Here is a 21,626-nt window from a genome sequence, read left to right on the forward strand (position 1 = left end):
CCTCTGTGGGCCTGCCTGGAGGGGTCGGGTATTCCAGGAAAGAGCGGGAGCCCACGCAGCAGCAGCAAAGGGGCTCAGGGGCCGACGGATCAAGGTCAGGGAGGCGGCAGGCCTGGCGGCCACTTCAGGCATCCAGGGTGCGCAAGAGGCAGCAGCGCGTCCCCCGGGAGCTGCGCGGGGGGGGAAGGCTGAGGACTTGGGGGGGTGCGGCGGCCAGGCCCGGCATGGGCCAGGGAGGACTCATCTGGGCGGGAGGCCAGGCGCAGCAGAGCCAGGGGACCTCGGCTGGCTGGGCCACCTCTGCCAGGACAGGGACTAGAGGGACCAGAATCTGCGCGTTGGGATCCGGCGCGGGGGGCTCGGCTGCTGTCCAAGGAGGGGCCGGAGCGACACAGTCAGTCCTGGCCAGGGCGGAGGCATGGTCGAGTTGCGGGTAGCTCGGGGTCCCCTGGATGTGCTCAGGAGACGGTGGGAGGCCGTCCTGCGGCTCCGCGGTGCTGGGCGCCGGGAGGTGCCCCGGGGCTGCCGGCTCGCCGTCCACCTGCCCCGATGCTGGTTTAGTGTGCACTCTCGGCTTCATCCTCACCAGGAGGTGCGGGCAGTCTCTCTGAAACAGGGGACTGTGGTAGAAGTGTAACTGAGGTCGCGGTTGAGAGAGAAAAGGAAACCCCGAGTCACAAAAGAGTTGCTCGCAAGCAGCAGCCGCCTGGCTGGGCCCCTGGGCGCCCTCCCCCAGCCGACCCAGGGCCTCTTTGGAGAAAGCGGGACCCGGTCCCAGCAGGACGCTGTGCCCCAGCTTTGACATCCCCGAGACTCGCTCACTCACCATCACCTTTCGCCCTTGGAAAATGACTGAAAATGGCCCCTTAGGACGAGTACAAGGCCCACGAAAGGGGACTTGGCGTTTGCAGGTACGAGACTGCAACAAGGTTCGGTAGCTTTCTAAGGAAGTGTCCGAATCGCCCCCTGGCCAGCACCTCCAGGGGCCAGACCGGGGACGCTGACTGCTTCCCAGGAAAGGACCTGCGCCCCCACTCAAGTGATGCTCTGGAGCTATGGGAGTCAAGGGGGCACACAGACCTCCCCCCTCCCCCCGGCGGGCCACTGTCCCCGAGCAGGAGGACGGGAAGGGCCAGCGTTGCAGCAGTGTCCTCTTGTCCCCCGCTGTGACTGCGTGTCAGGCACGAGCGGCACTGCCCACGTGTCAGGAGTACAGGATGACGCCTTGCCCGCGTGTGCTGTGAAATGATCACCACAGGGGGTCCAGTTCACACGCATCACCTCACACAGACACACCAAAGGGAAAAGGAGGAAGGAGAGAAGTGACGTCCTTGTGCTGAGAACGCTTCGGGTCCCCCCATAACAACGTCCCAACACAGCGCGTGGCACTGCCAGCTCCGGCCGTCACGCCGGTGCCCAAGTACCACCTTTAAAGGAAGCTCTCCCGACACGCCTGCCGCCGTCCCAGGCGGCCCCGGGGTTGGCACCCGCCCCCCACCCCCGGGCCCAGCGGCTCAGCCCCTGGAGAGGGCTCCTCCCCCGCCGTCCCCCGCCCTCCTTACCTCGCTCAGGACGTGGGCGGGCCGCTCCTTCGTGGACAGGTTGGTCACGCAGAGGGACGTGTGCATGTCCTGGTACACTTTGCTGAATCCATAGCGGTTAAGCTGGCGGATGAAGCTCTCCACACGTTCTGTCTTGAACACCTTGTCTAGGCCGCCCCTGTCCAAAACCTCCTTTTGAAACAGCGGCCTGTTGACGCCTATGCAAGTCCCGTCTTCATTCCACCCAATGGATGCAAAGCGACTGCTGTGGACGATCGTCCACAGCTTCCTGGGAAAGGGGTGGAAGAGCAGGCTGCCTTCCCACACGGCCTCGCAGGCGGTGCGAGGCCTTTTCAACAAAGGCTCTTCCGTCAAATCCTGGAAAGCGGCTTCTCCAGGCAGCAGCCTGAGGTCGGGGTGCCCCGCGGGCACGGGTTGGTCCAGGGCGAGGGACTGGGAGGTGCAGCTCCTTGAGCCGAGGGCCGGAGCCGCTGTGTCGGGAGGAAGAGGCGCCTCGCCGAAGCCGGGCGCCATGCCCGCGGCGGGGCCCTTCTCGTCCGCAGCCATGCGGAGCGCGGCGTGTCCCTCCGCCACGTAAACGGGACAGTGCAGCGCGGCCGGCAGCACCCTGGGCTCACACTCCCGCTCAGCCCCTCACAGAAGTGCTCCGGTTGCTCGGGGGTGACAGCACAGCCCAGCCAGGAAGTGACATCATAAAGGGCAGGCCCATCAGCATGTCAGCCTCCTGCTTCACGCCCGTCATCGCAGGGGGCACGAAGACACTCGTGCACGGGTGCAGAGCCACAGGCCGAGCGCTCGTGCAAACCGGCCACGGCCTTCTGGTCCCGGAGCCCCCGGGCCAGGCAGACGTGCACGGACCCACGTGTGACCCACGAGGTCAGAAGTCCTCCTGTGTGTCCCCTGGCCTTCCGGGCCGTGCACAGCACCCATGATTTCAAGCACGAGCAACGTCCGGGACAGGGCCCACAATCAAGGGTGCAGGCACCCTGCCGTTTCGGCACCGTCACAGGCCGTGCAGCTGGTCCTCCACAGAGACCCTCTCCAGGCCCTGCCGTCGGTCCACAGGAGGTGCAGGGAGGGGCTGCAGCAGTGATGGGTGAGCTCCTGGGCACAGAGGAGGTCAGGCCGCTGTCCCCTGCGGCTCCTCAGCCTGCACGTGTCCACCCCAGGCTGGTCCCACTCTGCACACCTAGTTTCCCATCACCCGGGACGGAGCGGTCGCCCTGAGCCTTCACCCACGGTGCGGCTCACTTTCTGCCGACCGCTGTCCACGGGACCCCCGTCTGGGTTTGCCCAGGCCGTGAGTGCTGCCATCCTGCTCTGGGACCTGCTGCTCGGACATCAGACAGGCGGCCATGCACAACCGCCCATCTGGCACGTTCTCCCCACGTGCGCGGCCACCTCCACTGATGCCCCCCACCCTACTCTGGTCACGGGCTCGAGGATCTTCCTGAGATTTCCACGACCCAGAAACGCCTCCAAACCCAATACGTCACCTTCCCACGGCCCAGGCGCCCAGCCCAGTGGGTGAGAGCGAGGGCTCGGCCAGAAGATGCCAAGGCCGGCACCACAGACCTGCTGATCCCCAGCTGCCTGGCTCACGCCCTCAGAGCCTCTGCTTCCCCACGAGGATACTCGTAGGAGCACGTGCTTCGTGGGGTCCTGAGGACTCAGGGGGACATACAGCAGGAGGCAAGGTACCTGCCACTTAACTCACAGCTACCGTGGTTACGGAGAAGCGTGCTGTCTCACGGCAAGTTTGAATCTAAGGAGCTTAAGCAATGGTCCATCGGTGGCCCTTGGCTACCTGCAGGAAGCCTTCCATCACCAGCAAAAGGTGGCCTTCCTTGTCGATTCTTGCAAACCGTGGGCTGAAACGCCACCTGAGTTAACTGTCTCTAGAGACAGCTAGGGTGAGCTACCCAGAAATCACAGTGCATTTTGCATAGATGTAAGTGGTACTCGGTGCCCACGTGACTGGGCAATGCCTCAGGACCACTGAAAAGCCGAGTTCCACTTTAGAATGTCTGGGAACTCGCCAACACTCTCGGGCCCCTCCTCAGCTGTCAGCATTGTGGCCGTGTGCTCCCCCGCCAACAGCGAATCCCTGGGCCTCCCGCTTTCCTCTCTGAAGTGCATATTCTGGCTGTCCCTGGAGACTCCTGAGAGATGCTCACCCACCCCTGCTCCCCTCGGCTGCTGGTGGCAGCTCAAGGTTCCCTTTTGTGCTCGCTGACAGGACTTCCAGCATCCTGGACTATATCCAAATTAAGACCCGCACAGTGCACGTGGAAAATGATGAACCAGTTTATTGAACAGCTAAAGGGGAAAAACAGAGTGGATTGGGCTACATTTGCTATACACCAAGCAGGAAAGTTGGCACCATTCCAAGTGTCCCCGTCAGACAGCACAGGCTTCCTACAGGCTGGCACCAGGGTGGAGCGGTGGGCGCGGTAGATGTCAACGGAGCCCGGTTTAGACAAGGTAGCAGCTGCCCCCTCTCCCCCTCTCCCCTGCTCCCAGGTGACAATGCCAGGGCTCCTTTTACCTTCTTTTACTCACGGCCTGCTTGTTCCCATCGCATCTGCTTTCTTCCCTCTGACTTGTGGCTGTACCCCCAGCTCCTGGAGTCGTAGTCCTCCTAGCTAAAAGCATGGGCCCAGCTTGGGGGCAGACACAAAGCCCCAGACCTCAACGCACACACTCCGGTGGCCACGTTTAGTCTCGGCACCCTTCTGCAGTGCTCCAGCTTCCAGTCGTGCTGTATGGCTTTCTGCAAGTCAGTGTTCCCAGCATGTTAGCAAAAAGCACAGTTTCTTGCTTATTGCGGCCGTTCTGGCAGTAGCAGCTGCTGTGTTTGTGGAGAAATTGAAGGGGAAATGGCAATGTCCCATGAAGGGGTGGCACCCCGATGGGCAGGACGGGGGTGCCACTGGCCTCTACTTCTGCAACAGAACACGTATGTCTTCAGTACAAGCTTGTAAAAAAATACTTTAACAGAATATACTGTACAGAACTAGGATTTAACACGGTATATTACAACGCTAAAATATTTGTATAAATACTATACAGGCACGGAGTCACTCCATTAGAAAGGGCTCACCAATGGGGCCAGTAAAAACCCAGAGAGAAACGACGTCCACGGCAGGAGCAAGGCCAGCTGAGGCAGCATGGGTGCACACGCGGCCCGAGGCCCATTCACAGTCCCCTAACTACGCCACAACAGGGGCATCTGAGCTACGCGGCCAGGCCGGCCTGGTTCAAAAATACATTTTTCAATAACAATTTTGATGGGAATTTTCACACTTTGAAAACCAGCTGTGTAGCCATTCCTGCTCAGGCCTAATCAGCCACCCAGGATGGCTCCAAGCCAGCTCCACAGGCACCTTCCCGGGGGAAATCACTTCTTCCCTCTCCACAGGCTCCCTCCATCAGATCCACAGCCGCTGACACGCACCCCACACCATGCTGCGTGTTCCAGGCCCCTGTCACCTGCGTGTCCTGTCGCGGTGAGTCATTGGTAGGCATTGAGTGCAAACAAGGCATGAGATGAAGTCCCCGGAGACCCAGCTCCAGCTCCAGTTCTGGGGGTGGGGGAGGTGAACGGAGAGGCAGAGGAAGGCGGAAGAGAGTGCGGGCCAGGTCCTCTCACGATCTGCCCCGGAAGGGGCTGTCTAATCTGGCATTTCGATATTTAATTTGGGAGGTGGGAGGACATACTTCCCAGGGCTCTGGGTGATAACCACCCTGGTCTTCTTTCGAAACATAGGAGCGATCTTAGGAGGCTCTGGAACTGGCGTTTCTTCAGTTTCCTCATTACCTTCACGGTGGAGGTCGTAGGAAATGTTTCCGTATTCTCTCAAAAATGGGCAGATTTCAAGCAGAAACTGACAGAAATCCTTGCGAATCCCAAACCACCCTGAAAAGGAAGAAATGTACTTTCTCAAACACTAGTCTCCATTGAATTTCAGGTTACTTTTCTTTCATGAATGAGAACTTTTCCTTGTACGCTGTAGTGCTTTATCCTGATGTCTTGGGAATGAAGCCTGAGCAAGGCCTCAATACCGACTAAGGGTAAGAAGGAAGCCCTGCAGCTCTGCAGCTCTGCAGGTGGCATTCCTGGACTGGCAGCTACCAGATGTCTCCCTGGGGCCTGTTAGGGATGTGATCTTGGGCCCCAGCCCACACCTCCTGAACCAGAAACTGTGGCGGGGTGGCGGGGGGCAGTCCTGGGATTCTGATGGGTCCTCCAGTATGCGAACTATTGCTCTCACGAGCCTCAAATATCTGCGGTGTCTGGACTATGTCAACATCCTCCAGTCTTCCCGGCCCAGAAGAAACACATGTGTGACAAAGAATGTCACCCAAGAAAAGGATCTCCATCACCCTCTGGAGTCCGGGAAGATGGCAGGCGTGTGTTGGTCCAGGCCTCAAAGCTCCTTCTCCAAGGCCCGTTCTTCTGGTCTGGGTACCACTAAACCATCAGCTCAGTGCTGGCTCTCCTGGGGCAAAACCCCCGGTGGCATTAGTTTCCAGAAGGGCGTGCTCTGGGCCTACATGCAAAGGAGCTCAACGTCTAGTGAGGAGGGGGCCCTCATCAAAGAGCACTTCAGAAAGGGCTATCACAGCACACAGGTGGAGGGGGAGAGAGAGAAGCCGGGCACCACTGACAAGACTTGGAGACCTCAGGAATGATGCTGGCAAGAGCGAGGACAAAACAGACACTGGGAGGACGCTCAGGGTTTGGTCGATGATGTGGATTTTCATCTCATCCTCAGGAGCCCCTGGGAAAAAGGAATCTTGGTCCCGGTGTTGCAGCAGAGGGGATGGGCCCAGAGAGGCTGCCTGCCGCGCTCAGGCCCCCCTCCGGTCGTAGGGCCACGAAAGCAAGGCTGATGGCACGCCCTTCCCCTGGAAGATTCCAGGCCTTCTTCAGTCCTACCTTTCCCAGGGAAACTCCCTGATTGGGGTCCTTAGGTTCGTCTTTTCATAAAGCGGGGCCACATACACACACACACACAGCCACGCATCAGGCACACAGACACACACGCATCAGGCACACAGACACACACGCACACACACAGTTCAAGCGCTTCGGAAATGCTGCGTACATACAGTGGTTTCCGCCTTTCTGCCCGAATGTGGTTGCCATGAGAGTGATCAAGGAAAGCCAGAGCGGGACAAATATCGGGACACAAGAGAACGCGTTGTGGCCGTCTAGCTTGTGAACCAGCAGGATCTAAAGAAAGAGAAACAGTTGAGGTTCTGTCGATGGAGCATCTGAAAACAGACCCTCTCTGAAGCCAGACTGCACTGCCCCTCCCTCGTCAGGTCTCATAAGGGGGACGTTCGCTCCACAGGAGGCAACGGTAACCCTCCATTCTGGGGGAAAGGACAAGAAGAGCTTTCATATGGCTCTTCAGGACTAAGCAAAATCCATCCACCTACAACATTTCCAACATCAGGACTGTTCTGGGAAACTCTTGCAGCTGTTTGGTTGGAGGAGTCAACAGTGCCCACTCTATAATTCTCCACAGGGCTCAAATACAAAAATATCACATCCAACTTTCTCTTTCTAGAAGATGACAAATCGGGGCTTCCCTGGTGGCGCAGTGGTTGAGAGTCTGCCTGCTGACGCAGGGGACACGGGTTCGTGCCCTGGTCTGGGAGGATCCCACATGCCGCGGAGCAACTAGGCCCGTGGGCCACAACTGCTGAGCCTGCGCATCTGGAGCCTGTGCTCCGCAACAAGAGAGGCCGCGATAGTGAGAGGCCCGTGCACCGCAATGAAGAGTGGTCCCCGCTTGCCACAACTAGAGAAAGCCCTCGCACAGAAATGAAGACCCAACACAGCCCAAAATAAATAAATTAATTAATTAATTAATTCAAAAAAAAAAGAAGACGACAAATCAATACATTCAGATGCGTGGTGGCTAGAAAGGTACACTTCTCACTGCCAGCCCCCAGGTCCCCAAAGAAAGGCCGCTCTGACTGTCCTGTGGTCCTCTGTTGGCAGGCTCGCCCGGGGAGCTGCTGTGCTGGGGAAGCGCAGGCTGCTGGGCCTCAAGAGTTCTGCCGAAAGCTTACCTCAAAAGTAAGGAGTGGCACGACAATGGTCATCCAGCTCAGCGCCATGGTGATGTGTGTCCTCCGCTGCTCCGCGATCACATCCATGGAGCGTAGGAACAGCACGGACCACACGATGTAGTAGAGGACCACCAGGCACAGAAAAGACATGAGAATCCACAGGGGGACACACACGACCTGAAGGGAGGAGGAGAGAAGAAAGGTCTTTAGGGTAGGCAGAGCCAACTCCTTCCTGGATCTCTGCACTTAAGACGGTGCCAGGCCTGGATGGGGCCAGCGTGGGAAGAGGACCCGCTGCTCACTGTTGGGGTTGCTGCTGCCCCGGCAGCCCTCAGGGTGACGGGACTCACAGCCACTGCCCTGAGGCGTGAGCTCGCTCAGCGGGCCCCGGGCTCTGCCCGCCTCCCCTCCACCTGTGCCCTGGCTCACCCGGACATCCCCTCTTCCCAGTCATTTCCCATCCTGCCAGAGGCACTGTGGCCAAAGGCTCCTTGGCAACCCAGGCTGCGCAGGGGGCCCAGGCCCTCCATGAACTTGCAAGTCAAGGCTGGGAGGCTTCCGCCACTCGGTCTCCGCTGCCTCGCCCAGGTGTGTTCTGTGTCAGTTGCTGTCATACCAGAAAGAGCTTGTTTCACCCTCACACACAAGCCCACACGATGAGTCCTGGGGGCCTCAGCAGGCTCCTCCCGTGTGACCTTTTCTCCCTTCTGCATGGCCCCCTTGGGTACATCTGTTGTCCCTTTGTCTTCTCTTACAAAACAGTAAAATTGACTGTTATCCTTTGGTGTCCAGTTCTATGACTTTTCACGCACACACGTATAGATCTGTGGAGCCTCGGGCAGGACACAGGACAGCTCCTTCACCCTGCCAGACTCCCTCGTGCTCTCCCATCACTGTGTCACCCCCTCGCCCCACCCATAACCCCCGGCAGCTGCTGCTCTGTCCTCTATCACGACACTTTTGTCTCTTCAAGAACGTGATGGAGACGGACTCATACAGCATGTAACCTGAGGCTCCCTTCTCCCAGTCAGCACATCTCTGAGATGCCTGCAGGTCGTTGCGTGTATCTACACGTCACTGCTTTTCACTGCTGAGCGCTGCTCCACTGGGTGGACGCACCCCAGCCTGCTCTCCAGTCACCCTGGGAACGAGATGCTGGTGCTTTCCCGCTTTGGGCACTTGCAAATAAGGCTGCTATAAACATGTATGCCCAGGTTTCTGTGTGGCTGTACGTTTACATTTCTCCAGGGGAAACACCCAGGATTGGCACTCCTAGGTCACATGGTAACTCCATGTTTAATTTATAAGAAATTGCCGAGCCGTTTTCCAGAGCATCCACCCAGTTTGGCATTTTTACCAGCGACGGGCGAGGGTCCGGGTCCCTCGGGTCTGCCCCAGCACTTGGTATTGTGGTTCTTATCTTTGCCATTTTGATGAGTGTGCTGTGGTACCTCATCCTGGTTTTTATTTGCTTTTCCCGAATGGGTAGTGATGTCCTTTTCATGTGCTTATTCACCATATGTCTATCTTCGTTGTGAATAGTCGCTTCAAGTCTTTTGTCAATCTTAAAATTAGGTTGTTGAGCTTTTAGAGTTTTGAGAGTTCTTTAGATGCTTTGGATACATGTCCTTGGTTAGACATCTGCTTTGCAAATATTTTCTCCTGGTCTGTGACCTGTCTTTTCATTAATTTCATTTTAATTTTGAGCTTCTTTTATAGACCATGTTGTTGGTGCCATTTCCGGGAACTCTTCACCTAACTCCAGATCCCTAAGATTTTTCTCCTGTGTTTTCTTCTAACACTTCTTTAGTTTTTACCTTTCATTTTTAGACCCAGGACTTGAGTTGGTATATGAGTTTTAATCCTTCTGAGGAGCTCAGAGCTCCTGACTGGATGTTTGCTGTGCACAGCTTCCCCTTATGTCCCTCCTCCTAAAGCACGTCTGGGAACAGACTCACTTAGAGGCCTGGTCCTCGTGGGTGGAATGTTAGCGACCAGCCTCACTTGGTTTCTCTTGAACACTGTGGGAAACCTGCAATCTGGCTGCTTCATCTGCTGGGACTTGCACAGGATTGGGGCTGGAAAAATTCCTCTGTTCATCTTTAGAAAACATGCACAATTCCTAATCTTTTTTTTTTTCTGATTTCACCTTACACTAAAATTTTGGTCTTACCCAGATTTGTTTCCTCCATGGCACAACAGAAAGCTCTGAACCCAATTACTGTTCTCTAGACACAGCACCCTGAAGATGGAAGATGGGCGCCTGAACAGTATGTTTTATTATGAATGTTTTATCAGAGATTTTAGGCAGAAGGGATGGATCTTGTCTTTATTCACTAGAGAGGTAACTTATGTTCCCATATTTTCTTCCTTGTCGCCAAATGAATATTTTCTTTTTTTTTAACTATACTTTTTACCTTTGTTCTTTCTTTTTTTAAAGGTAAACCATGTTAATCACAGACAATGTCTTATGTACAAAAGTACACATCAAGCAGGGTGGGGCCGGGGAGAAAACCCCAAACCCTGGCAAGACCTCGCCTCCCAGAGGCAAGATAATTCTTCTACCTTTTGTCTCATCTTCTTTCTATGCGTTACTAGTTGAAACCGTACTGTTTTCTCTAATTTGCAGCTTGCCATATATCTCTCTCTCTCCATCCATTCTTCTGTCTATCTATGCACAATCAGTTTTAACCGAACACCCATTAACGGAAGCAAGAGGTCACTCGCATGACTCAGACTTCACCCCTGGCAGGAGTGTAAACTGGCATAGCTTTTTGGAAAAGGGTGTTGGCAGTGCAGTTTGTATTTCAACATCTCAAAAAGTTCCCACCCTCTGGCCCAGTAATACTGTTTCTGTAGTCCTTCCTAGGAAAACAATGAAAAAAAAAAAACAGGCAAAGATTTTTATGCACAAAATTATATGCTGCAGCATGATTTATAATTGTAAAACACCAGTAACAACTTCAATATTCAGAAATGAGGGGACAGTCTCATAAATGTATTTGAAGAATATTTTGCATCAATTAAACTTGAAAAGTCATGCTTATAAGAACCTTTTATTGACATGTAAAAATGCTTATAATACAACATTAGAACAACAAAGTAGGATACCAAATTATACATGCAGTATGATCTCAATTATCTTTATGAAACAATAAACCCCCAAACAAGGAAACAAAAAACACTAACCATGTTATCTCCCAGTGGATTATGGGTGATTATTATCCTATTACCTTCGCTTGCCTGTCTTTTCCGACATTTCTACAATAAACACGAATGACTTTTATAATAAAAAGAAAAGTTTATTTAAGGATTTTAAAAGTTACATACAAGCCACGGCCAGTGGATGATCTTGTCCAGTCTTAAGGCAATGAATATGAACTGGAGAATGTTGACAGAACACAGGATTTCTAACTAAAAATGAAGAGAAGAATCAGTTAAACAAAATAACGGTTGCATTCAATACCACAATTGTTTGGTTAACACACTAAAAGGCAATGCAAATTATAATGCAGCAAAAGTTTTATTATGTCAAGTTGCAACCTCCTGATTCTCAGCACCGGAGGAGCAAAGCAGTGCTGTGTCAAGGAGGAACCCGGCCTGGCCTTGGGCCTCGTCCTCTGCTCAGTGGCTGCTCGGCCCTTTATGCTCATCCAGGCAATGGCCCGTCTCCAGGCTCGCGATCTGCAGAGACGCAGTCTCTGGTGGTCTCCCCCAGCTTTCCTTCTGCGCCTACCCGCAAACATCTCTGTTCTTAATCATCCCTGTACTGCTTTCTTCTTGTACCTGGAACTCGGCCTGCATCCCACCCCTTCCTTTCTGGCTCCTCGAGGACCCTGTCACATCAAGACATCAATTACGGATTCTTTATTGCATCTTTAACCCCGCCACTCCACGATCCTTCCCAGAAGCACAGAAACATGTTCAACTCATTCCCATTCAACACAAACTAACCCCAAACCATCAAGCTCTGTGAGACACCATGGACACTCGAGTCCCTACGGCCACCCCTGCCACTCCAAGCTCCACCCACTGTGGCCCGGCCTCCACCCTCAGGACCACCGGGAAACTGCTTTCATCAAGGTCACCTGATCAGCTCTGCAGCGTCGGACCACTTCAGCTGGCATCCTACTGGGCGTCTCTGCAGCGTGGGAGATTGCCCACCACTCCTCCCTCCTCCGAGGATCCCAGCGTGCAGTCTCGCCATCCTCCTGGTCTCTGACACTCCCCTTTCATGTGCCTTTTCCTCTCCTTACATGGTGATGCCCCCCAAAGCCTTAAACTCAGCCTCTCTCCCCACTGTAGAGACTCAGACACAAACACACGTGCTTTCACTCCCTCACCCTGCCCTGGGGTGGGGAGCAGAGCCAGCCTCCACATCCCTGGCCTGCGCGACCTCCTACTGCTCGCTTCTCCAACCTGTCTCCACCTTGGCCTTCCTGCTGTGGCCCAGAGCCGACTCTCCCTGAGGCACTTCAGAGGAAGCCCTTCTCCCCCGAGTTCATTACCCCACCTCCCGCACCTTGCTGCCTTCACCCTGTCTCACCGGGAGCTACCGCTGTGGCCTGATTCCCCAAATCAGGACACAGGAGGGCAGCCCGCATTCTGTTTCCCACACCCTCAGGCTCAGGCACTTGGCCCTGTCCTCCACCGTGCAGTGCAGACTTCTCTAGCATCCCTAGCCCGGCCTCCATCCCGACTACTCCTGCTTCCTCGGGCCCTCGTGCTCCCGAATGCCCCGCAGGCAGCCCTCCTTCTGGCTGCAGTGCTCACTGCTCTTCAAGGGCTCATCACTGCCCACAGGATGAAAGTCACAGGACGCCACGTGACCTGGCCCAGAGCTGCCCCAAAGTTCCCAGTTCCCAGGGCATTTAGCGACTCAGCAATTCTTTCTGAGGCCTCTGGGCCAAAAGAAACACCTAACAGTTCCACTGATTTAAGTCATTAGATCTAAACTGAGTGCTTATCCTAAGTAGCCATCTAAAAAAACAATTACCTCACGTTAATTGAAAGAAAAATATTATGTGTGTCCCATTCTTAGCTAACTACAAGTAATTCCTGGTGGGACGTGTGTGCCTGCTGGCACTGCACCATTCCTCAAGACACTGCCACCCTCATCACCTGCTCTCCGTATGCATTTTTGCACAGCATTGCCTTCTCATCCCAGCGACTGCCAACAACTTAGACTCTTCCATGACACTATCGAAATGAATGTAGTGTGACCTCATAGTGAAGCCCTAAACTACATGGAGCTAGTAGTCCGTAGGGTGTCCCTACAGATGTCAGGGGTCACTGCTTTTCCCTCAGAAATGTCTGGTATCCCATGGTGCCCCTGGGAGCTCATTATGGTGTCCTGGGAAGCTCAGCAACGCCTTGAGGACTGAGGACTGGCCCTTACTCAGCCCAATCCCTCTATGCAGACCCCCTCCTCCCCGGCTCCCTCCTTTGTACTTCATGCTCCAGGCATTTTTTTTCTTTTTACTGTGGAAAAATACACGTAATGTAAAACTTACCCTCTTTGTCCTGACCGTCTTTCAGGGTACAGTTTAATGGTGTTAAGTACGTTCATTCATATTACCACCGTATGACTGTGGCTGTGACACCATCACCATGTTCCACCTCTAGGACTCTCTGCATCTTACAAAACTGTGCTCCAGTCATATCTGAGTCACTGGTCCACTCAACATGACAGACTTTCTTCTGCATCTACGGCTTCTTATGTGTTATTTCCTCTGCCTGAAAAATACCATCCCCTTCCTACCTGCACAGGGCACCCTGGCTCACCCGGACTCCTCCTTCAGGGCTCTGGGGGAATCTAGCCCCAGTCACCCCCTAGCCAACGTAGGTACTCCTCCTGGGACACAAGAACCAGGAGGGAGCTCAACTCTTGGCATGTGCTTTCTTCTCATAGGTAGATTGCCAAGAGTGTGGCCACAATGCATTAGGAAAATACGGTTTCGTGCCCAGTATAGTCCTAGCCCTTGTACATGCTTTTACTTTCTAAGAGACAAAGTTCCAAATTTTCAGTTTTCGTAAACCTCCTCCTCAGCCCTCATCCAACAGTATTTATAGAACTTTCTGAGCGCTTTTCAACCTGGGTAATGCTGCTCACCTGCGGAAGAGCTAGGACATGTGCAGGGGCCCTAATGGCTGTCACAATGACTTGAGGGAGCACCTCCGCTAGTGTTTAGTGGGCAGAGGTCAGGGATAAGTGTCCTGAAATGCAGGGCACAGTCCTGTTCAACAAAACATTTCCTATCCAAAACGCCAAGCGCATACCCAGCCCCACTGAGAAACACGGCCCCAAATAGGTAAAATCGAGCAGCTTTGACCTCAGTGATTTTGCTTAATGTAAGCTTTTATAAATGATTTTTAAAGCTTGGTTTTACTTCATTTTGCTCAGATAATAGAGAAAAATGCAAAGCAACAGAGGCACAAAGTAGACAGGTAAGTGTGACGGGGTGGAAATGGTGCCTCGAACTAATACAGGGAATAGAGATTCAGGGGAAGTTGGATGAGTCTGGAGCTCGTGTAGAAATCGGAGTTTACAAATGCGAATTTAGGAAGTGAGAGCACGTACGTGGCAGTGGAGGCAGGAAGTGTGAACAAGATCATTCAGAGGAAGTGCACGCAGTGAGGACAGAAAACGCCCAGGACTAGAATCCTATGCAACAGCAACGTGCAAGGAGCGGACGGAGGAAGAATACTTCAGAGAAGGAGCTGAACGCAGGCAGAGGTGGCCAGACTGGTCGAGGGACCAGGGGTGTCAGGAGCTACAGCGCGGCCAGCGGCCAGACAAGATGGGGGCTCAAGAGGCCCCCGGATGAGGCCACAGGCCACGGGGAGCACGTGCCGGAGCAGGGAATGCGGGGTCCCTGCCGCACTGCTTCCCAGAGCCTTTCTGTGAGGAAGGAAGATGCACGAGAGGCAAACGGAGGCCTGAGGGGGTATTGCTGCTGTTTTGTGTTTTCCCTTTCAGATGAGAGAGCGAGGTCGCTGGAGAGTGGACCAGTTCAAGAGCAAATTCTTGGAGGACCTGGCGGGGCAGAGGGTCTGAAGCGGGAGGGCAAGCGCAGGGAGGCTGAGAGCAGGCCCCCAGGGCTCCCCTCCCTCCATGGCCGCCCGGACCAGGGCTGAGGGGTCGCTCTCCCCGTGCCAGGCACAGCCGCTCCTGTCACTCGGGGCCCTGTTCCCAGTGGTGCCCCGGGGCCTGGCTCCATCACTCTCCCACTGTGGGTACCTCCCTCGCCAGGTTCAAGTACCCTGAGCTGCCACCCACCAGCTCCCACTCTCCCTTCTGACCAACTGCGGTCTTCTTCCTCCGCTCTCGACCCGCGCAGCTCAACACGGCATCCACAGTGTCCAGTTTCCCCCCTCGAGCCATTCTGGACCCGGCTGTGGGCCCTCAGCTTCTGGGCAGTTCGGCGCACGGGCTTTGGAGTCGGGCTGCCTGCAATGGAATCCTCGCCCTGCCCCTGGGTAAGCGGCCAGGAACAAATTCCCTACCCTTTCTGGAAACCAGGGCTGGCAAGTGCAGCCACGTCACGGGGTTGCTGCAGATCTTCAACGAGATCCTACTGCATGGAAGCATCCAGCCCCAGGCCTGGTACACAGCAAGTGGTCAATAAATATTATCTGCTATTATTTTCATTACTACTATTAGCATTGCTAGTATTGCTTTTTCATTCGTGTGTGTATCCCTTACATTTAGGCCAAGAGGGCTTGGCGTATAGTAAATACTCGATAAATGCTTACTAAATGAACATATAGGCCCATCAGGATAAGCTAGCCAGGGAGCAGACAAAGTGCTGGTCATGGGGTCTGAGGTGCTGTGCTGGTTAGTTTTACACGTCAGCTTGGCTGGGCTGTAGTACCCGGTCGTTTAACCAAACTATAATCTAGGTATTGCTGTAAGGGTACTGAATTTAAGAAAAGGAGATTTCCCTCCATGATGTGGGTAGGTCTCATCCAATCAGTTAAAAGGCCTGAAGAGCAAAAACTGAGGTTTCCTGGAGAGGGAGATATCCTGCTGAGTCTCCAGCCCGCCAGCCTGCACCATCAATTTCAGACTTGCCAGCTCCTTCAAATAAACCTCCCCATGTGTATATCTAGCCGCACATCTACGTCTATATCTACATCTACATCTATCCTACTGGTTCTGTTTCTCTGGAGAAGCTGGCTGATCCAGGTGGGCAGGGAAAGACGTGAAGCTGGAAGAAGCCTGATGGCCTCAGTGAAAAACCAGCGTTCTAAGTCAAGAAAGAGAAACATGATTATTTCCATCATCTTTCGTTTCCTTACGTACCATGATCTAGCGTTAGTGATCAACCTCTTCCTAACCAAGGACAAGAAGTCTCCATTACAATAACTGACCAAACGATTTTGCATTTTAAAACCTGCTTAAATATACGAAAGCTCACCTCCAGTGACCTGTCATGTCGAAAGCCCCAAACACAGGCTGCCACAGACACTGGGGAAACGAAGAAGAGCGGCATGAAGACCAGGAGCCAGAAGTGGCTGCCTCGCTCGATCCTGTCGCAGACCAGCACTTCAAACATCAGCAGCAGCAAGTGGATGCCCACCGCGATCAGCATCGCCTTGAACTCCACACACGTTTCCCCTTCTGCTCTGGAAAGGGACAGAAGGCGAAGAAAAACACCCTCAGCTCGGAGTCTCCGTAACAAGCAGGCAGCTCAGGGCAAATGCCAGCTTACGTGGGTACTAAGGACCGTATTTGTAAATTTAACAAAAGGCTCAGGAAAATCAGGTAGAAAGCTAAACCAACATTCCTCCTTAACAGGCAATCTTTCAAACATCAAAGAACTACTACAGGACGAGAAATGAACATTTACAACCAAACCAGACTTAGACTTTGAACGGAATAAAGATATTCTCAGAAGCAAGAGCCACAGTTATTACTTCCTGACAGTGCACATAAACACTCTGGTTCATAACTTTAAGTTCAACTACTTCCAAGATTATTTAAGCTGATTGCTTCTACTGCTAAAATCTGAAATATCCCTTAAATCTCACGATCCCTGTCTCTCAATGAATTAAAAACCATGTAAATCACATTTCATGCAATACTATCAAAATAGCTCTAGTTTTATGAATAAGTGTGTGCTATTTCAAGAAAATACAGCAACTGTTGTTAGGTGCTATTTTAAAATGCAAATAAAATTGTGAATGCCTTTTTATTTTCCTTTCTATTCCATTAGGATGAATTGACACCTGCAGATGATAAAGAAGAGCCATTAAAACTGTTCTTTAAATCAGTTAAAGCTGCTTAAGGATCATGCTTGGACTTAATAGGTTAACAATTAAAAAAATAATAAGGCCACTAATCAGGAAAATGCTTAACAATGCATTTGCAAGGCTGACTGTGCTTCATTCAAAATATAGATGAACATTTGTGATGTGTCATGTTGGTGATAAATGCTTGTAAATTTAGGACACAGAGAAAATGAGGTCAGTGGTTATTTCTATAGGACCCAACAATGTTCCATTGGACAGTACTGACACTAGAATGACCATGTCTGTACATTCAGGACATTCAACTACGCACATACAATTCCTTTTCTTAAGGGAATCTTGAAAGGAATCTTAAATGTAACCAACAGAGAAAAGTTCAGATAGCTTCTAAATAACTAGTGGAACTTAAAATGTTTAGCTATGTAACTTTTCATTCTTTGAGTAGCAAACATTAGATATCTGAAAATACCTCATAAAAAATAAAAGATTTATGGCCACACAGGTAATCTTAAAAAAGAAAAACCTAAGAACTTAAAAAATCTAAGCTACACATGAATGTCCCCCATCTGCCAGGGCTCTTTGTGTAGCTATTTTCAAGTTCTTAGATACGTATGCGGTAACATATTTTACTCGACCTAAATCTCATTTTTAAAGTTCATAACAAAGACTTAAACAAGTTGAGATGGTCCCCACTTCTACACTTTTCTCGCGTGAGCAGCTGCACTGTCCCCCTCTTCTCTCCCCACCTGCCTACCCGGCATTTCTCCACTCCTCATCTTCCTGGTGATGGTTCAGAACAGCCCCTCACTCTCAAGTCCCCCTTTTTCCTTTCCAAAGTTCCAAACTTTGTGAGGGAGAGCAGAGAGACTCTTGTGGGCCCCAGCAGCACCAGGCTGCACACTGGAGTGAGCTCACGACAGGAACTTGGACCAGAACACCGTCCAAGAAGAAAGGCGTGAGGGGAGGTGGGGGTGAAGGTAAAGGGTGCGCCTCTGCCCGGCCCCCAAGGCTCTGCTCTCCTTCACGGCATCTGGGTCTCACCTTTTCCTGTCTCAGGACCTAACTGTTTCCTGGCCAAGCTGCCTCCTCCACACTAACAGTCCTAAAACCCCAGGACTAGGAGATTGGGACAAGGGGAGACCCAGTTCCAGGACTGAGTGGAGAAGGATATATCCCTGATGACCAAAGCTAGACCTGTGGTTTGTAGAACTGCTCCTACAAACATGATGGTTTTATATGTCCTTGTCTAGCATGGTATAACAGTTCTATACTTTGGATGCATGTTAGATTACTTAAGCTTTTGTAGGCTGGCTAGGAACTTAAGCACCTAAAATAACAGTGCATTTGTTAAAAAGTGGATAGCAAACACTTAATTTTTAAAAACTTAAAACAGAACTCAGCTTGCCTATATTATAGTTCTTAGAAAACCTCAGAGAGGTAGAAAAGAAAATAGTCCTGACTTTTGATAAAGTGAAAAACAAGATACTGCCCCCCCTCGGCTCAGAGTAGAGACCAAAAGGTTTTATAAAGCAGTATTACCGATATTGGGGATTTCGTGCCCAGACTCCAGTTCCAACCGAGGCTCCAACAATGACCATTAACTTCCATAGCCATATTGGAGCAAAGACAGCCCAGTAACTCCACTGAATGATGCCATCCAGACGAAGGGCCAGCAACACAGAGAACAGCAGCAGACAGGCATAGATGAGGAATTTACTGGGAGAAAAGCAAAATGATTAAAGAGGATTCACACTCACAAATATGTGATATTAAAATGAGGAGTAATAACAACATTGCTTTCTAGCACATGAAGAGAGTCACTAATTCAATAATCATATATCAAAAATTCTATGTAGAAGACATACTGTTGTTAGAGGATAAGACAAATATAAAGAAGACTAAAATAAGTTTCCTGCTTCCCAGGGCTTCCTGGTAGGAGAGGGTCCACACAGAAACATATACTTACAGCACAGCATGGCCTGTGCCATAATGGTTCTATGGGTGGAGTGTGATGGCAGCCCAGAAGAAGAAATACGGATTCTGTCTGGGGGGACTGGGAAGCAGAGAGGTGATGACCCTGGAGCTGGTTCTGGAGGATACATGGAAAGCTGCCAGGCAGGAAAGGATAGGAGCTGAGGAAGCACTCCAAGCAGAAGGAACTAGCCATCAAGACATGGAGACTGAAAACAGTGGACAGGTTCAGGATATGGTCAAGTTCTGTCACTGACTAATTATTTGATTCTATTTTTAAACAGGTAGCCATCTGCCATATTCATATACAGTAATATTTTAGTATATGTATTATCCTTTTTGTGACTGGATTATACATATAAACATACATTCATATTTCACATAAAAGGGACTTCATGAAGAGGATGTTTTTAAAATATTAATTAGAAATTACATAGTTGAGGACTTCTACTTCCAGCTTTGATACAGTAAGAGGGATGGAGTTTTCCTTCCCACCTTAAACAAGAAACTGGACAAAATATATGAAACAACAGTTTTCAGACAGTGAACAACAGGCAGTGAAGGACCGTGATGGCAGAAAGAAAGAAAACAAAGGAGATAAACTCTATCAATGCCCCAGCTTACTGCCTGGAGGCAATTTCCAGACTGCAGTAAGAAGGCAGTAAAAACCCAACCCCATTGACAATTACATGAAATATAAATGGTCTAATTACCAATTAAAAGACAAAGATTGTCAGGCTGGATTTAAAACAGCAAGAGAACTATATGCTATCTATAAGAAACCTACTTTATCTATCTACAAAGTGACAGATAGATAATAAGGACAGAAAAAGTTATACCAGGCAAACACTAACCAGAAGAAAGAGTGACTTTACTAATATCTGTTTTAGTCTTCTATTGCTGCTATAACAAATTACCACAAACTTAGCAGCTTAAAAGAACGCAAATTTATTATCTCACAGCTGTGTGTGTCAGAAGTCCAGACAGGCTTAGTTGGTTTCTCTGCTCAGAGTCTCATAAATTAAATCAAGATGTCAGTTGACTGGGCTCTTCTCGGGTGACTCTGGGAAGAATCTGTTTCCAAGTTCATTCAGGTTGTTGGCAATCCTGTTTCTTGTGGTTGTAGGGCTAAGATCTTAGTTTCTTTGCTGGCTGTCAGCTGGAGGCTGCCCTTAGGTCCTAGGGTTCTCTCTCTGAGAAGAACATAGGCCTCTACATTCAAAGCCAGCAGCAGCATATCGAATCTTTCTCATGCTTCTGACTTCTTTTGCCATATGGCTCCTGCTTCCAGAGAAAGTGCTATGCTTTTAAGACCTTATGTGATTAGATTGGGTCCACCTGGATAATCCAGGATACTCTTCCTATCTTAAAGTCCACAACTGTGGTAGGCAGAATTCTAAATATGTTCCCCAAGATTCCTGTCCTCAGTTATTCAGTCAAGCACTAATCTACGTACTACCATGAAAGGACTCTGCAGATGGAATTAAGGGTACTAATCAGCCAACTTTAAAATATGGAGATTATCCCAGATTATCCAGTTGTGTCCAATGTAATCACATGAGCCCTTAAAAGCAGAAGAGGAAGGCATACAAGTAAGTCAGAGAGATGTGGCAGAAGAGGAGAGATAAGGCAGAAGGGGAAGTCAGTGAGATTCCAAAAGTGAGAAGGACTCCACCTGCCTTTGCTGGCTTTGAAGATGGAGGACGGGAGTCATGAGCCAAGGAATGCAAGCCGACTCTAGAAGGTGAGACTAACTCCTAGCTGACAGCCAGCAAGGAAATGGGGTCGTTAGCCCTACAACCACGAGGAACTAAATTCTGACAACAACCCAAATGAGTTTGGAAGCAGATTAATCTCCAGAGCCTCAAGAAAGGTACAGAGCCCTGCTGACACCTTGATTCCAGCCTTGTGAGACTCTAAGCAGAAGATCCAACTGAGCCATGCTGTACCTGTACTTCTGACCTACAGAACTATGAGATAATAAGTTAGTGTAGTTTTAAGACACTAAATCTGTGGTAATTTGTCACGGATGCAATAAAAACTAATACTGTAACCTTAAAGACATCTGCAAAATCCCCTTTACCGTGTAACATAACATATTCATAGGTTCCAGGGCTTAATGGCCTGGATGTCTCTGGGGGAATCATTCTGCCTACCACAATATAAGGTTTATATATATATATATATATATATATATATATATATTTTTTTTTTTTTTTTGGTACGCGGGCCTCTCACTGTTGTGGCCTCTCCCGTTGCGGAGCACAGGCTCCGGACGCGCAGGATCAGCGGCCATGGCCCACGGGCCCAGCCGCTCCGCGACACACAGGATCCTCCCAGACCGGGGCACGAACCCGCGCCCCCTGCATCGGCAGGCGGACTCCCAACCACTGTGCCACCAGGGAAGCCCTAAGATATATTTTTGAACAAGGAATATTACCAGGGACAAACAGGAGCATACATAATGATAAAGAGGTGATTTGTGTTGGAGGAGGATCTAGCAACTGTAAATATTTATGTACCTAATAGCAAAGCTTCAAAATACACGTAGAAAACACTAATAATTAAAACATTAAGGAGAAACAGAAAAATCCACAACTATTACTGGAAATTAACACTTCTCTCTCAGTAACTGATAGAACACATAGAGAATTACTAAGGATATACAAGTTTGTAATAACACTATCAACCAACATGACCTAATTGATATTGATAAAGCATTCCTCCCAACAACAGCAGAATACAAATTCAAGT

The 21,626-nt window shown here is 50.9% G+C and overlaps 2 protein-coding genes across 2 annotated transcripts in view; both read right to left on the reverse strand.

Moving 5' to 3' along the window:
- Window positions 1–124: 124 nt before the first annotated feature.
- On the reverse strand, window positions 125–2,108 carry LOC132594595 (heat shock transcription factor, X-linked-like). The gene is made up of 2 exons (XM_060293004.1): window positions 1,563–2,108; window positions 125–607 (listed from the first exon to the last, which is right to left on the reverse strand). The coding sequence occupies exons 1-2, from the start codon at window positions 2,106–2,108 to the stop codon at window positions 125–127; spliced, it is 1,029 nt and encodes a 342-aa protein (XP_060148987.1).
- Window positions 2,109–3,853: 1,745 nt separating this feature from the next.
- TMEM185A (transmembrane protein 185A) overlaps window positions 3,854–21,626 on the reverse strand; it is a 31,320-nt gene continuing 13,547 nt past the window's right edge. Inside the window, exons 2-7 of the mRNA XM_030851844.2 lie at window positions 18,441–18,617; window positions 16,070–16,277; window positions 10,980–11,063; window positions 7,650–7,826; window positions 6,678–6,801; window positions 3,854–5,481 (exon numbers count right to left, since the gene is read on the reverse strand). Coding sequence (XP_030707704.1) covers window positions 5,237–5,481; window positions 6,678–6,801; window positions 7,650–7,826; window positions 10,980–11,063; window positions 16,070–16,277; window positions 18,441–18,617 — 1,015 coding nt within the window. The 3' untranslated portion in view covers window positions 3,854–5,236. The remainder of the gene's footprint in view (window positions 5,482–6,677; window positions 6,802–7,649; window positions 7,827–10,979; window positions 11,064–16,069; window positions 16,278–18,440; window positions 18,618–21,626) is intronic.

Source organism: Globicephala melas, chromosome X (assembly GCF_963455315.2).
Source record: "Globicephala melas chromosome X, mGloMel1.2, whole genome shotgun sequence".
Taxonomy (NCBI): domain Eukaryota; kingdom Metazoa; phylum Chordata; class Mammalia; order Artiodactyla; family Delphinidae; genus Globicephala; species Globicephala melas.

What these genes read in the sequence shown, in the direction of transcription:
- LOC132594595 (XM_060293004.1), bottom strand. Translation starts at nt 2,108, where the DNA reads ATGGCTGCGGACGAGAAGGGCCCCGCCGCGGGCATGGCGCCCGGCTTC. An exon ending in CCGCCCACGTCCTGAGCGAG is followed by an intron (nt 608 to 1,562) that starts GTAAGGAGGGCG and finishes CCCCTGTTTCAG; the next exon opens with AGAGACTGCCCGCACCTCCT.